Genomic DNA, 16,466 nt, shown 5'->3' on the forward strand with positions numbered 1-16,466 from the left:
TATAGAAATGTAATCTGTGTACTTGATAGCAATAGAGAAAGTGTCCAACGAAGGCACAAAGCCTATATAGAAATGTGGTGCTGTTTAATTGGTAACTAGGACAGTTTTGTTTTCTTAGAATCTGAATAAACCCATAAATGCATACTGAAACTGTTTAGACATATTGACTAATTACGTACGGTTGTGTGGAAGTGTTCTTTGGTCCAGCAATAATTTATGATTGCTCTTTAAGAACCATTGAGGTAGCAAATAAGTATACTTATACTATATAGTGTGGTCTGAGTGTTAAAATTTGTTTTGAAACAATTTCTTTGGTGCTAATCAATTCTAAGGTTGAACTGTGAAACATTATCTGGTATTACTGACCTACAACTGACATTTTATTCAGCAAGTTAATATTAAGAAGTTAATTTTTCAGGTTCATTTTCCTTCATGTGCCTTTGTAATACTGAGTGATTTATTTCAACAAGTATTTGAGATTGAAACATCAAATGTGGCATTTGTGCATTTAATACTTAACTGTTAGTCACAAACCTAATTGTGACCTGATAAATTGTCAACTGCTTAGGTTGGAGGGGCGGGATTGTTTTTTTGAAAGATTTAATTTCTGAAGCTTTTGTATTTGTGAATGGTGAGGAGCTGGGAATAGTAGATATTAACTCATGTAAAAGAGGACTGTTAGGAGGAAAAGGGGTAATGTTTTTATTTACAAGAAAGCTACTCCTGGGCTGTTCTCAAGAGCCCTGCAGATTTGAAGCATTGCATTTAGTGAGCGCATGAAAAATGCGCGACTGGTGTTTGAAGGCCCTGCTGGGGCAGTCCTTAAACAAAAGGAGTTGTGGGCTCTAAATGTGGAATATGTTCTTTATTAATTAGTTCTGCTGCTGTGTGACAGTTCCTGTTTGACTATCTGTCTGGCTTGTTGAAATAAGAACTGGAAAATGTTTTGTTTCTTTTTCTTTGGAATTTTTGCCCTCTGTTTCATGTCTGAACAGAGGTTTGTTGTATATGACTGCAGTCATATGCATAGGAGAGGAAAGTGCAAAGAGAAGAATTACTCTGTACTGGAAAAATTGAGGAACACTGTGGAAGAAACTCGTCATTCTCTCAATTAGAATCTTTTTATCATGTGTATACTTTATCAGACTTCTTTATGTGTCCCCAAGTGTTTAAAAAGTCTCACACCAGGTGAACAAAATAAGAGGTATTGAAAAGGCAATCTACTTACAGTAATATCTTATTTCCTATGTTGTTGACTGGATTTGTGTCTGAATAAGAACATTTCTTTTGTGGCAGCTCCTTGATTCTGCAGTGAAGGCAGTATTCTGTGCTTGATACTAGCTAGTTGCCATGGCAACAATTATGATGTCATGAATTCAGTACAGTGACTTCACTGCAGTGTATTTTATCTTTATTCTCAGTTTTCTTCAGATCTTGCTAGCAAACCAGAAAGCATCTATGTGTGATACTGTGACTTGTTTATTATGTGATAATGATGACTAATATGATCCAGATCTCTCAAAGTAAACCTAATTACTGCTTACTTTTAATCTCAGTCCTAAAGTCTGGGAAACTAAGACCTTGCATTTTTATTTATCTGGACCTGTTTCAGCTGTATTAGTCCAAAAAGTTTGCTAATAGGAATGAAGAGGAAAATACTTTTTTTTAATCACTCAGATATGATTCTTTTCAGCTTAGAGAAATGGAGAGAAATGTATGTACTTTTAAAACTAAAAATCTGAGAATAGTAGTGTCCTGTTATGTCTCTTCTCCCAGAATAATTTGTTAAATTCTGGCTTGCCTTTCTTAGTCCTGTTGTTTTCTGAAGCAGGTGAAATGTTCCAAGGGTTTGTTGACCCGCAAATTGTACCAGGAAACTTCCTGCCCATCAGCCTTCGGAAATGGTCAGCTGTTTTCTGCTCTCTGAGCGCTTCCATTTATCACCGGGTTGTTCACCTCCATTTCACAGGTAGCAGAGCTGGCTGTTCAGTGCATACTCTCACCCTGTCCTCCATTGCCTTCTGATAGTCAAAGAGAAGTATTTAGCATTTTTCTTCTATTTTAAAGTATATTTTTTTGGCTCCAAATTTAGCCCCAGTAAAAATGTCAATAAAAACATAGAGTTTAACTAGCTTGCATTTCTTTTATTGACATAACTGTGTGTCTGTTTAGAGCTGGCTTAGTGGCTTAACTCAAAGGTTGCCTGAGACTTCTGGGCCGTCTGACTTTTACATTATCAGTGAACAGCGCAAAGTGTTTTAAAGTGGTATGGTAGGTATTTTTTGTAAGGCTTTTTTTGGCCACTGCAAGTAGAAGGTTCTTCACCTTTGGCTTAGTTTGACAAAGGTAGTTTCTATGTATAGATAGTGCCTAAGTATGTTGTAAGCGTGCTGAAAACCTTTCTAATAACAGGAGAAAATGTAGGATGTGCTGATTTCTTCCTGTGGCTTACTGCTGCAGCAATCATTTGCATTAAATTGTATTGAGCATATATCCATTTAGGTGAAGTTAGAATTAAATGACCTCTTCACATTTTTCTTCCTCTTAAGAAAGATGGAGACTTGAAAAGCACCCACTAGCAAATGAGAGGGTGTCATGGACAGCATGTAAGGACGATGGAAAAACGTAACAGGAAAATCAAAGTTGCAGTTGTCTTTCTGCAGAAAAGAAAAAATATCCTGTGTAGCCTGTCGTTTATGATAAGCATATCATGGAAGTTGAATTGTGGCATGCTGCAACTGGAGTTAAGAATATGTGATTGAGATGTTTTTGTTAATGAGCTACTAACAGGGAGTAAACTGCAAAATACTGTTGCAGGTAATGTTGTTCCCATTACTTAAGTGCAGAGGTCCTGTGCTTGAAAATTTGCTGGTTTATGTTGGTACCGGCTGTGCTTAGTAGCTTTTTTCTTTAATCGGCACAAATGTGCTAGTGATGGGGTAGCTTGTGTTAAATTCTAAATGCTTTTTCAAAACGGCAAACATTTTTATCTTGCTGTAACACCTGTGCACATGGAGGGTTTTATTAATTTAAGAGTACTGGTATGATTTGATTGCTGATATTTTTAGTCTTTAGACTAGGTTTGTATGATCCTCGGAGTAGCCTTTTGTAAATTAGTTGTTGGGGGTTTTTATGTTTCTGTTAATTACTAAACATTAAGGTTTTTCTAAACATGTAGGTTTTCAAGATGTGATTGGACAAGGTGATAGAGAATCTCATCTAGGTACCCTTTCCCACAGAAGGTTAGACCAGGTGATCTTTCGAGGTTCCTTCCAACCTGTGTTAGTCTAGGATTCTAGGATTGAGCTGTTGGAAGGAATAGCAGCTTTCTTAACTGACGTAACTGTGTGTGAAAAATCGCTAACTGAAAACTCATAATTTTTTAGTCACATGGAGATTAGATCATTCAGTTCCCAGCAGCGTTTGCATAAACGAGTATTGCATTTAGAAACAGTATTATGGCAGTTAGTACCAGACTGAAAATATATGAAATTTAAAGCTCTGGACTGCAGGTGTCTTGGCAATGCAAATTCTTCTGAAGTGAAAGGGGAGTGTAGAAGTTTTTTTCTGGAATGCTTAGGAAAAGTGATCACCTCTACAAAACTTCAGTGTGTGAAAACAAAAGGAAACTTGGAATGGAAAAAGCAAAAATAAGTTTTACTGTGCGAGTCCCTTGTTCTCCTTTATGAATGGATGGGTGTATGGCCTATCTACAGTACATAGATCAGAGAGGAACCTGCTGCACTTTCTTCAAATGTAGTAACATTTAAGAGAATGGGATGATGAGGGGAAACAACAACAAAACACTACCACTACCCCCTGCCCCCAACTGTTTTCTTTTAGAATTATTAAATGAAGCAACCTAACTTTCAGTGCTTTCTTTTATTCCACTCATAATTCTTCTATGAGAACCAGTTACATTCTTGCCCACTGGGACTTGGAAAATAAATAAGCTAATTGGAATTGCCTCAGCTAGTGCTGTTGCTTCTACTTAAAGATACAGCATAAAACCAAGTTAGTACATTAATGCCTAGTTCACATTACAGGCTTCTACTTGCTTTGTTTATACAGAGTGACTAGAACCTGTCATAAGTTATTACCAATACTGGTAGTGCATGGAAGAATGGCAATATTGGTGGAAGTACGGCGAAGTAATTGGCTTGTGTTTCAGGATGCAGTGGCAGATAGTGGCTTGAGTTTGTGTTTATTCAGGGGCTAGGACTAATGGTGGTGTTTTGGTACTTTTTTGGTTGCAGCTTTGAAGACTTCCAGGTCAGCAGCTCCAACAGGATTTCAGTGAAAAGAGTTAAAATGCTTGGATGGGTTACTTTGCAGTGCCTGCTTCAGAGCCCAGAACCAAATTTGGTTCAGAATCGGAGTGTGTGAAAGAGGAGTTAACAGAAGAAACTGGAGGCTTGAAGGGCTGCTTGCTACTGTAGAAAGGTTAGGAAGCTGGAAGTGCCAGGGAGGTGTTTCAGGGACAGGACCTGGTGAAAAGCTGAGCTTCTAAGCTTGGTCCTGCTCAGGGGTCCCTTCTGACCTATTAACCTACCAGTGGGTTCACCTGTCATTATTCTGAATATGAGGTGACCTAACCCACCAGTCATTTGCTGCTTCCAGTCTGCTGGAGAAGTCTATGAATAGCATCACAGGTAGAGAGACACCTTTTTAGATGTGGCCTGTCCTCTAACAAGACAACCCTGTCTTTAGAGGACAGAATTTTATTGGCTTCATAAATTGCTATGTCTCTTGCAAACACCTATATAGAAAATTCTATGTATCATCTTTCAAAGCAGTTAAGTGTTTGAAATTTAATGTTTTGAAAGCAATCAGGAGAATCTTCATTGGTACAGTGGGTCTGGCCTTAACAAGCATATATTAAAATCATTATAGATGAGCTTTGGAGAAAATATACTGCATTAATTGGGAGCCATGTGAAAGCCTCCATGACAAATTTGTAAATGGAGATGGGTGATTCCCCCTCACACCTAGGTCTACGACTGGGAGTGCTGTGGGCTGCTAGGGTGACATGGTTATCTTGGCCTCAGCAGGCTGCCTGGTTCCCTTTTTCTGCAGCTCTGATTCAGATTACCCAGCAGTCCTTGTGCTTTGCTATGATCAAACGATACAGCCCTCACAGAAAAATGTGCTACTCAAAGCTCTGTGTGGCTCCTGTAGCCAACTTGATCTATACAATGGGAAATAGGAAAGCCTTCTTTATCTGATTAAACAGCCGACTTTGGCATGAAATCTCCTTTTTAATATCAACTTGCTGGAACTGCTATGACAATAAAAATGCCTTTTTTTTTTTTCCTCTTGTTGGGAAAGCAAAAAAATCGACACTTCCTCGTTTCATGTATTACTGCCAGAGCATTCTCTGACATTCTTTGAGTCTAATCGTCAGATGCGATACCCTGGTTGTACTTAAGCACATAACTTTTCAACTCATTATTAACTGCCAGCATCCGTGCTACATGAGGGTTTTTTCATGGTGACCTCAACTATTCTTTCTTCTTGCTTCCTATATTGGAGTTAAATTAATCAATAATAAAATGAATCATGTTTCAACAGTAATCATTAAATTACAGACATCGAATCATCAGTTTGGGAAATTACTGTGCCTTCTTTAATAGTGAAACATTACCTTGCACACAGAAATTTAGAAATACAGTATATTTTCTTTTAAAAATGTGGATTCTTCTTCAGCAGTTCCTTGATAAAGAACTTCCCTGTCCTCCTTTTGGCACCAAGTTGTGACTTTGCTGAAACAGAAACATACTGTTAGCGGTTGAAGTACTGTGTTACCATGCATGTTATTTTGTCCCAAAGCACAATAGAAGATACTGTACTTAAGGCACAAACTTGAAGAAACAAACTGTCCTAATAACCCACTTGAATAGAAAGAAAAGGTGAAGGTTTGCTATAGCCTTTTTGGAATTTTCAAGGCTGTTACGTGAATGGTGTTAGGATAAACACATTTCCGAGTCCTGAATTTCTTTTTAAAAACAAATGTAAATTTTGGGAAATAACTTTCCCATTAACACACACAAATGATATTTTAAAAGTAAAATATATACATGGTTAAGAAGAACAAGTTTGATAAAGTTGTCTCTATTAAAAAAAAAAAAAGGCAGGTTAACTGTCTCTTTTTTTTCCCCAAAGAACTCTATTAATGTATCTGTAACTAATTTGAACCTGCTGAGGCTCCCACTACAGTCAATGTAGGTGATGACTCAGGTGGTCAAATTTGACTTTCATTCCAAATAGTAGGCATGAAGCAGTGCTCCTTCTGTATCCAGATTACCATGCATAATAAGCATGTCTTAATGAACGTTCAAAGATTAGTCTATTTTCTGTATTATTGTCAATGAAAACCACTAGTGATAACTTTGTATAAGATGGCCCCATTTAATGATGTTACGTGATTCAAATTTTTAAAACCACTGCATTTGCAGCCAAGTGTGGGCTGCCTCTGTAGTAAATGGAGAGAGGGAAAGGTTAATTTCAGTAACCTAACAACAGTTTTTATGATTAAACTTTTTGGTTTCTGGTTTTGCTTTCTCTAGATAATTCTGTTTCTTTGGGGGCTTGGGAAAGGAGATACTTTTATGCCCTTTTCTTTTTGATGTCTTGCTTAAGATTCCTTGCTTACCAAACATACACATACTTCTGTTGCAGTGCTATAGTGGAGAAAAGATTTGGGGGAGAGGGAGAGGAAGCATAAAGGTGGGGGAATAAGCTATCAAAAAGTGTTTGGAGAAAGATATAGCAGGAAAAGAAGAGCTCTGCAGGAAAAAAATACTCTGCATATTCTCTAATCTTTATAAATAGTGCATCATGTGGGTGAACTTCATATCTATATCTATGGTGTAGTAGATATAGAGAGATACTTGCCTGGTTGTAATTGCAAAGTATTATTGAAGTAAATACTTCTTGAGTGAAAAGTCACAAACTGTGAAGAAGTCATCTTAGGATCAGTGGACTTACTCTTTTGTCAGTTATCTATTAATGCATGTAATTCAAAATGAGCAGTTGGAGTAAGCGCAGTGTTCAAGTAATGCAACCTCAGGATTTTAGGCAGAGATTGGCACTTCATCTGACTCCCCATATTTGTTGTTTCCAATGGCTTCTGCTTCTCAGATAGTGTTGATTGAGTAAAAAAAAAAAAAAAAAGTTGTTTACAATAAACAGTCTTTCATATGTAGACAACAACAACTAATTATAGGGTGGGGATAACAAACAGAGAAGGTTGATATCAAGTCAGACTGGAGAAAGTATCCTTGAAATGTTCTCTTTAAAACAGTTGTCCACAGCCCTTACAGCAGAGATAAACAGCATTTATTAGGCTCTGAGAGGATCACAAGGTTACATATGTGATTTCTAGGGATTATTTCAGCTCTGAGAGCATGCAGAGCATTGTGTGTGACGCATCCTTTTCAAGATAAAGGAAGTCCCTTTACCATCATGTTTTATTAAATGCACATACATTATAATAGTTTTGTTCTTTGATCCAGAATGAAATTAAAATCTAGAGACTATACAACTCAACTGGTTGAGCTCAGTTGGTAGGTTTGTATTTTAATTTGTGCAGTGTCTACAACAGGGAGGAGACATACAAACTTTGTAGGAAGAACATGGATGTCTGATATTTTCTGTTCCAGAACCTTTGCTTGAGTAGCCGTATTGGATTTGCTTCCTTTTTATATTTAAAAAAGATATCCTGAACACTTGGCTGTTTAAATACTGGTATGGTGTGCCACTGCAGAGGCATTTTCTTTTCATATTGCTTTCATTCAATAAGATGCGCATTTTTTCTGTATAAATGAACTCATATTCAGTAGTGCAATTGATTAATTCCCCTCCTCTTTTCTTCCTGCTGTAACACTGGCAAGCAGTTCAGTTCATCCAGGTGTCAGCGCTTTTAGTTATGTGATCAGAATTTTCTAATGAGGGGAGGAAACTGTAAGAACTGGTTTGAAATCACTTTTCAAGTTCCAAAAAGAAAAAAGAAAGCAAAGCCATCTTAAAATTAACAGCTGGAGTATTTTATTCTTTATGGCCTTTCAGAAAGGAAAGAATAGAGATGGATTTTTTTTTTGCTTGTACGAGTGAAACCTTACACAGCTTTCCTCCCATTTTTCTCTCATGTTCACCCCTCATCTTGATCATAGAAATGTAATTCCTCTTTTGATGACTTTCCTCTGAGGTTTGTCCTCTGTGATGCAAACTTGGTTTGGTTGACACAATCTCTGACTCTGTTCAGTTTTGCTCTTTTTTCCCCCCATGTCTCACCTTATTTTTGGTTAATAAATTTTAATGATCTTTATGATCTTTTTGGAGAGATTCTTTCTCTCTGCCCACCTCCCTACACCCTGCCCTCTGAAGCCCAGGTAAATTGAATGCAAAAATAAAGCTGTGCCAAGTGGTTGCAGGGTGCTTAGGACAGAGTAGTGCCTGCACAAGGGCACTCCAGCCCACCCTGTGAATAAAAAGCTTGAGATAATGTATTGCTAGGCTTCAAGTATTGTTTTCTTTTGGCAATTGGGGGGTTGGAGTAGGGTTGATCACATTTAAATAATAATTTTAATATTTTGGTGTGGTCTCCTCTTTTTTTTTTTTTTCTGTGAGAACATTTCTACCAGGAGTGTCTGTAAATTTTTTTTTTCTTTGCCCTCTTCCTCCTTCCCCCAAACCCACAAGGCAGAAATGAGAAAGACCTTAACCATCCAGGCTTGCAGGATCATAGATGAAAAACTTTGTATCTGAAGTGACTGGCTCCTGACCTTGCTGACCCGTTGTAAGAGTCATTGACTCTTTTTGCATATGAGCTTGAAGAGAGTGGAAGGGTGCTTGATCAGAATACCTGGATAAGTTCTTTGCTTGAAATACATTGTTTTCTCTAAAAAGTACCAGGAGAGCTTGCTTCCAGCTACAGGATACTTGTATCCCATTTGGAGTGACTTGACTTTGTAGGCTTTAATAGAGTCCACTTGGACAACACTGGGATGTAGTAGTTCTGCTAGGCAGCTCTGTTTTTTATGTAGTGAGTTATTGAGTGATTAAGGCAGATAATAGCCTTCATGTATATAGTTTATTTTCCTAAAAACAGTATTTTTGATGACTTTGAGCAGCAGCATTGATGTGTGTTCTACTTATAACTGAGTAAAAAGTGTTTTGAAATGGAAATTGGGACAGGAAGCTGCATAATACCTTGTCTCACTTCTAGACTCACAAAAGTTCTCCAGACACAAGTTGGTCAGATAAGGATAGATGGTACTGTTACAGAGACATAAGCACAGGACAAAAACTGTGCTAGCCAGTCTGCTTGTAGCATTAATGCTTCCCGTGAGCAGAAACAAATGTTTGGCATACAGAGTCTAATGACTGTTTGACTTGAAAAGGTATTCCAGGTTTACAGTAATAAAAGCCTATTCTGTATTTATAGTGTTCTAGCAAGGAAGTTTTTTGCCCTTATAAAATCTGTGTAGGAATAGAGAGTCTGTAAATGCATTGCAAGTTGGAATTGTAAACTGGTGGCACAGTGCAAAGCTGCAGTTGAGTGCCAGAACTTACATTTGTAGTAGAAACAGATTTTCATTTGCCTTTGCTGCAAAATGGGGCGTTCTGATATTTAAAACAGTAATTTTGAAACGCCTTTCCCTGGGTTTTTCAGATTATGGCAGTTAGATCACCTTTCAATTGAGTAGCAATTCAAAGGCACTCTCTACCTTCCTCAAATCTCAAATATGAATCTAACACCGGAAGAATGCGCTCTGCTTGTTAGAGGAGTCTTATCAGTATGGCATGCTTTAATTCAAGGTAAAACTGAATGGACAAATACTGAGAAATGATATGGCACTTTGTAACTTTCTTCCTGAGAACCCAGTTCTTGGTGCCTGCTGTTTTGTCTCAAGGTAGCCTTGGGACATCCTCATGCGCAAAGGATCATACATCAATAATCCTCATGTGCAAAGGAGAAGAAATGAGTACTCTTTCTGAACTCTTCTTCCATTTGATGGAGTGTCAGCTGTTCTGTGGAAAGACTGCTTGCCCTTATACAACAAATATTTAATGTGCTGTTTAACAGCAACTGAGGGGAAATTATATCACAAGGTAAAGAGTTGTCCTTTTATGAAGTAGCCATAGTTCCAATTAGTTTCTTTCATTTCAGAATGAAAACTTGTCATTATAAATCTTAAAAGACAGCTTTGGCTTCCTTCAGCACTATGAAATGAATGAGCCCAATCCAGCAACAATATTAAGTACACAGTTGCTCTTCACCTGAAAGGTGAATGTATTTTTAGCTGTAATATCTCAAATTAATTTAATGACATTGTGATAGTAATGGAGGGTCTAGGAATGCTATTATAATTCATTCATAGTTAGAAACTTATTTTTGCATGTAGATCTTGGGGAACAGCATGCCTGTTCATCAGGATTCTGATAAAACTTGAGGATCTATATGAATGAAAGAATTAAAGCTAGTACGGGGATGAATAGGGATAGTCAAAGATTCCTTTGTAGCAATGTACAACAGTACTAGCCATGAAAAGAGGCTGGATGTTATATTTTCCAAATCAGAAGTTTAGTGCGCTTGTGGAAGTCTGCTGGAAGCTGAAAAATTCAGTCTTTCAAAGGGGCATAATAAACCAAAGGTTTTAGTATTGTCTTTCTGCTCTCTAAGTCAGAGGCTTCCAGGTCTCCAAGCTCTGATCTTGGAGCCAGCAACAGAGCAGCACTGCCTATTGCAGGAGCATTGCAACTCTTGGCATCTAGCTATCATCACCAAATTTTAATTTTATTGTTGTTTAGGGATTCTTTTGTTTCAACTGAAATTACTTGAGGGCATTTATTTCATAATTATTAGCAGATTTTCCTCTTTTCCCTGGAACAAAATTCTGCCCTGAGGTGTTGCAATTTCTTCCCTGCATTAAGGTTGCATGTGTTTACTTTGCACATATTCAGCTAAAGGTATTTCATATACATAATGTACTTGCTGTTTAAGGTTTTGAATATTGTAAGTGAGATAGGAAATAAGAAAACCAGTTCAACAGGATAAATACCACACTGTTAACTGAGGAGCAAAGAAATAAGATACAGAATATATGTTAAAAGAAATGGTTTACAATATTGTTTTGGCAACAAACTTGTGTGTTGACAGAGCAAGGGAATCTTTGAGATACTAGGTTCCATAGCAAAGTAAAACATAAAATGAAATAAAATCCTTAAAATAAGGGTTGATTACCAAGTAAAATATTAGTATGCTGCTTTTAAATATGTTAATGTGAGTAAATTCAGAGAACTGAGGCTAGGACTTCAGAGATTTTTTCACTGGTTTATACTGCCTCCAAATGGTATTTTAAACGAGTTTCCTAGCTTACGTGTTCCTCAGTTTCTCAAGTTGTAGGGTTTTGATTTGCTTTCACTTTCAGGTTAAAAAAAAAACCACAAAAAACCAAAACAAAAAAAAAACCAAAAAGACAAGCAAACAAAAACCAAACAAGAAAGCCACTCCTAAAACAAAGCCCCAAATAATCAAAAACTTCCCTGCCTTGTTGGGTGCTTAAGGTTTTAATGTTTGGGATGTATTATGTGATCATTAGATAAATGTACAGTAATCAATAAATAATTTTTTTCTTCTTCCCCTAATATTTCAATTAAGTTTGCTTTAGTAAGTAATCCCTAACGTTGTCCCACTGATAAAAGATACTTCTGACCAGATACGGCTCAATACACAAAGGTATGTTCTTTAACCTGTCCTGCCCAAGAAATAGCAAGTGTTTTGAATTTAATTTTTAGATGCAGAGGTTTGGGTTTTTTTTTCTGTGAATCCCCAGTCTGCATTATTATTCAATATTCAATCTGTAGTTTTCACAGAGCATTATTCAAGCTACAGTAACCCTTTGCAGCATTTGGCTTTTATTGCACTGTCTGTTCAGGCTTTGGTCTTCTGATTGCTGTCAAATACCTGCATTGTGCTATTCAGTTAGCTTTGGATAGTTCTCTTGGCTATTTTGGAGCTCACTAACACTTAAAGATCACAGATGTAGTAAGTAATCCAGCACTGATGACAGGAATCTTTTTGTTTTGAATTCTCAAAAACAAGCATTAGTAAGAATAGAGAACTATGGCTACCAAGAAAGCTTTGGCTCTGTTATATCAGATTCCTGAGAAAGAAATGCCATACAAATACAAAAGCTATTGTAGCAGTATGCTTTTGTGACTGAATTAATAGTGAATGCTCTTAAAAGCATCTTTCATTATTAACCCAAGTCAGTTACTAATACATAGGGACAGCCAAGTGAGGAGTCACCAACAGTGCATTGCAAAATGTAAGCAATTGTCAGAAGGAGTTAAGGAACGCCTTTCCTAGGTGGCATTTGTGAACTGACTGGTATGAGCTGCAGCTTTTGTGAAGCAATAATCATGTATCAGTGATATCTTCATCAGTTGCCATTAAAATGAAGGTGATGTCAAATGTTCGCTATTGCCATCTCAGTATAGTAAAAGATCAAATAAATTGAGAGGAAATGAGTCAGTCTTTGTTTAAACACCCATTAGTGCACAGTGCACAAAGCCTTGTCATGAAGGAACTTGTTCCCTCTACTGTAGTTTCCTTTATGAGTCTCCCAGCTTCTCTAAAATAATCACGAAGGGTATTTCTAGTTGCCATGGAAGTTGTGTCATGCCAAGACAAGAGGTAGACTCTTCTGGTAGAGTAATTTTAAAGGAGGTATCAGGGAGATAGTGCTCTTCCAGTACAAAAAATAGAATATGTTGTTATCAAGACGTAGTGAAACAATATATAGCTTTTATAGCACCATTTAACTGAAGCTTTTAGATTACACTGAAGCCATAGGTCTCAAGGCTACTGTTTTTATAAGCTTCATTTGACTGTTTGGGATAAGGACTTGGTTCCTTGTTTTCCTGTGTTACCAGATTTGGGAAGCTTGTGTAAACTCCTCAGCAGAAATTGAGACTACTCAACAAGTTGTACTCTATATGGGCCAAACCTCACCTTATTTGGGATACAGAAGTGCTATCCAATCCTATATTTGTGTAAGCAGTAGTGTATCTCTCATTCAAACAATAGGTTCTCTTTTTCCAACAACAGCAGCAGCTGCTGTGAGAGAAAGATGGGGAGGCTGGAAAAAAAAACAGGCAGGGTTTACAACTCACAAAACGGAAGGTGGGTGGCACTCTTGGCTTAGGGAGAGCTGATACAGCAACTGCCCTGTGTACTTCTACTTACTTAGTAGCAAGTCTATCTCTGGATAAGAATATGCATATAAGAAAAGCTGAGCTGCCTAGGCAGTATTTCCTTCTTTAAGAGACATTCTTACCTTATGGAATAAGTTGCAAAGATGGGAATAGCCATTGACCACTTGTTGGACCACACTGTTTCAATATTGACTTTTGAACTGACAAATCTTGGAAGAAGAAATAACTAAACTGGCTTAATATTGCTGCAGAATCCCATGATCATTCAGGACTTGCTAATTAACAAAATGACAGAAAATGGAAGCAGGTAGAGCAAGTCTAAGTATGCTTCTGTTCAACTGCAAAAATGGCAGATCATATCCCCCAAATCTGCCTCCATGGAATGTACTGTTTTATAAAAGTGTAGTGAGAGTGGGTGGAAAAGGCATGCATATATACTGTCTGTCAGATAAACTCATTTTAATTTGGGCATGTATATAAATATCTAGGGGTACTAAAGGTAAGCAGTGATAGAATTTGTCATGTTACAGAGTCTTGTACCAACCAAGTTGAGGGTTTTGGATTTTGGAATTTAATAAAGATATAATTTCTTATTTTTCCTCTTGATAGTCTTTTTTTGAGAGGGGGTTTTATCTATACTATGGCTCCTATAAGTACATTGGCTCTTAAATCCTGCAGAAATGTTACGTCTAGTGCAGTTTCACATTATATAGTTTATCTGATATCTGGCCCCTGCTTAAGGAGATCCTCTTGCCTTTGCCCATTAGTTTTTATACCTTTCCTCCCCAAGTGTTTTGTGTTGTAATAGAGCAATTAAAATATAGCTGGTTTAATTTACTGATTGAGTGGAAATGTATCACTCTTTTCAGGGTTGGTTTTCTTCCACATCAGCAAGGGGAACCAACTCCCCTGGTGGCACATAGTAACTGTCTGACAGAGGGAACCAATGGGAGCATTTGCTCTTTGGGGAAATCTTGTCCCTTCACATCATATCTGTGCAACTAACTTGCAGCTTGGCTTACCTGTTTTGGTGAAGTGCAGCACCAGTATGATGCCCTTAGTTCTGTGGTGATTTTTTTTTTTTTAAAGTGACACAAGTGTGGGTTGCTGCCAAACAGGGAGGATCTCATGTTTCCATCCCCATCCAGTATTCCTTTTATTTGTGCTGCCACCCGCCCTCCACCAAGCTTCTGCTAGATTGATTCTTGCTGCCACTTGCTAGGCAAGTGCAGTGGTAAAGTCAAGTGTACAGATGCATCAGGAGAGGATGGAAAGTCAAGAACTTTGCGTAATAACCTGTATTTACTTCAGTTTAGAACAGTGCTGTTTCTAGTCTGCCTGAGGTTCTCTATAAAGAAGCAATCTGATATTAGTAAGGTATCTGTGGAATGAAGAAATGTTTTGCCTGATTACTTCCAGTTCTGATTTGATTTTGTAGTTTTGCTTTTTCTACAGACACCAGTAGGAAGCCTAGAGTTCATACTTGTTCATCTTCATGGTGCTGTGGTTTGATTAGGAAATAATATCAGAACAGTAAAAAGAGGATGAGAATATGGAGGGATTGTTATTATGCTTATTATTAGGGTTTTTTTACTTCTTACCATGAGTCTAGTGTAGCCATGAAATCTAATGTATCTTAAAGAAAAGTAAAAAAAATTGGAGCAATTACCTGGTTTTGGTAGCGTTGCAACATTTCTGGAGACATTCTCTGAAGTATTCCCAGTGGACATGCACAATTCAGGGAAGTAAGTAGTTTAAGATAGAATACATAATCTACATAGTGACTTCAAGAATAGAAAGCCTCTAAGTAGACAGGTGATTGCTGTGCACATCACAGGAGGAAGACTGTATGAAAGCTATTTATACAATATGCATATTCCCTGTCTGAAAGCTAAGTGAGCATATGCCTGGAAGCTGCCCTAACAGAATAAACAGATGAGAATTCTTTTTAACTTTAAAATAATACAGCTGCTGCTTCCAGTCAGTGTCATGATGAATGACTACTTCTCTTTTGTGATCTGTGTGCTGGATTAATGTAGTATATTTTATTTGGGTTGCTTTATAAACTATTTCTCAATGACTGGTTCAGGTGTGGTATATGACTATACTCTGCTTGTTGCCCCAAATATTAAGTGATAGTTGCACTCTAGAAGTGTCTTTTCTTCAGGAGCTGTGCTTGACACCTTGTTCTCCAGTGTGCATGTGATAAAATGATTTGGAACCAGTCTACTGACTCTTCTGTCAGTCAATACCATCATGATAGGTATTGTTTGTCTAGTGTTTGGTATTTTCTATCCATATACTTGAAATGTTCTGCTGCATAAAGCTAGTTTTTCATCTTTCTTTTGGCTGAGAATTGTGAGAAGCTGGTTGTTGGGACTATTAGGCTTAAGCCAGAAGAAAGGTTTCATACAAATTGAATCTCTTATTGCAGGAAAGAATTTTTAACTTCGTTTCTTAAGTAGTTGTATGTCTTTTTTTTTCTAGTTGCCTGATTAACTTTCTCATCTTTTGGTTGATTTTGACAGAAAGGCAGATATATTTAGAAATTTTCCTGCAAGTTCCATGAAAATGAGCCAGGGGAGGAAGGGGATCCTAGGAATGCTGTGAGAAGACAGTAAGATGGTCCCGTATTACAGGCACTGAAGTGTTAACATATATAAATCCATCCTTAAAAATGTCCCAAACATAAGAAAAGCTTTCGTTAAACAGTATATGAAAACTTAGCGGACAAGCCAGTGTTCACAGAATGGCATATTTAAGATGGTCAAAACTCTGGGGTTTGGCAGAATAAAAGTAATTATAACATTTTTGTGTATGGTTTTGTTTGGGTTTTTTGTTTGTTTGTTTTTAAAATATATGAGAATTCTCAGAAACAGCCAGAATTCTCTGTAGTCACTAATATATTTGCTTTGCCAGCTGTAGGAGCTTAAATGCTGTCCAGCATCACCAGATACTTGTGGCTGCAGTACTCTTCAGGTATGTGTAAGATTTTTGGGTGGCAAAGGTAAACTTCCTCTTGCAAAGAAAAAAGTGTGGGGGCAAACACATTCCAAGAGAAGGCAGCAGAATCTTTGGATTCGACTTCTCTACACTTACCCAAAGTTATGTTAGTAATGGTCTCAAATACATTTCTATAATTAGTACATCAGAACTATTCCAGTGCTGTCTGCTTTATATGGCTGTAATACTGTCAGTATTCAAAGTGTTTTGTAAATTTAATTAATACTCAAAGACACTCTTGG

General features: G+C 37.3%; 1 protein-coding gene across 6 annotated transcripts in view; it reads left to right on the forward strand.

The window, feature by feature from the left end:
• The window catches only part of POU2F1 (POU class 2 homeobox 1), a 121,927-nt gene that overhangs the window by 11,023 nt on the left and 94,438 nt on the right, over nt 1-16,466 (forward strand). The window contains exon 2 of one of the 6 annotated variants that reach the window (XM_069785473.1): nt 16,141-16,200. The exons of the other annotated variants lie outside the window; for them this stretch is intronic. Within the exon in view, the coding sequence (XP_069641574.1) occupies nt 16,155-16,200 (46 nt within the window). The 5' untranslated portion in view covers nt 16,141-16,154. The remainder of the gene's footprint in view (nt 1-16,140; nt 16,201-16,466) is intronic. 6 annotated transcript variants of the gene reach the window in all.

The sequence above is a fragment of the Haliaeetus albicilla genome, chromosome 6, assembly GCF_947461875.1.
Source record: "Haliaeetus albicilla chromosome 6, bHalAlb1.1, whole genome shotgun sequence".
NCBI classification, from domain to species: Eukaryota; Metazoa; Chordata; class Aves; order Accipitriformes; family Accipitridae; genus Haliaeetus; species Haliaeetus albicilla.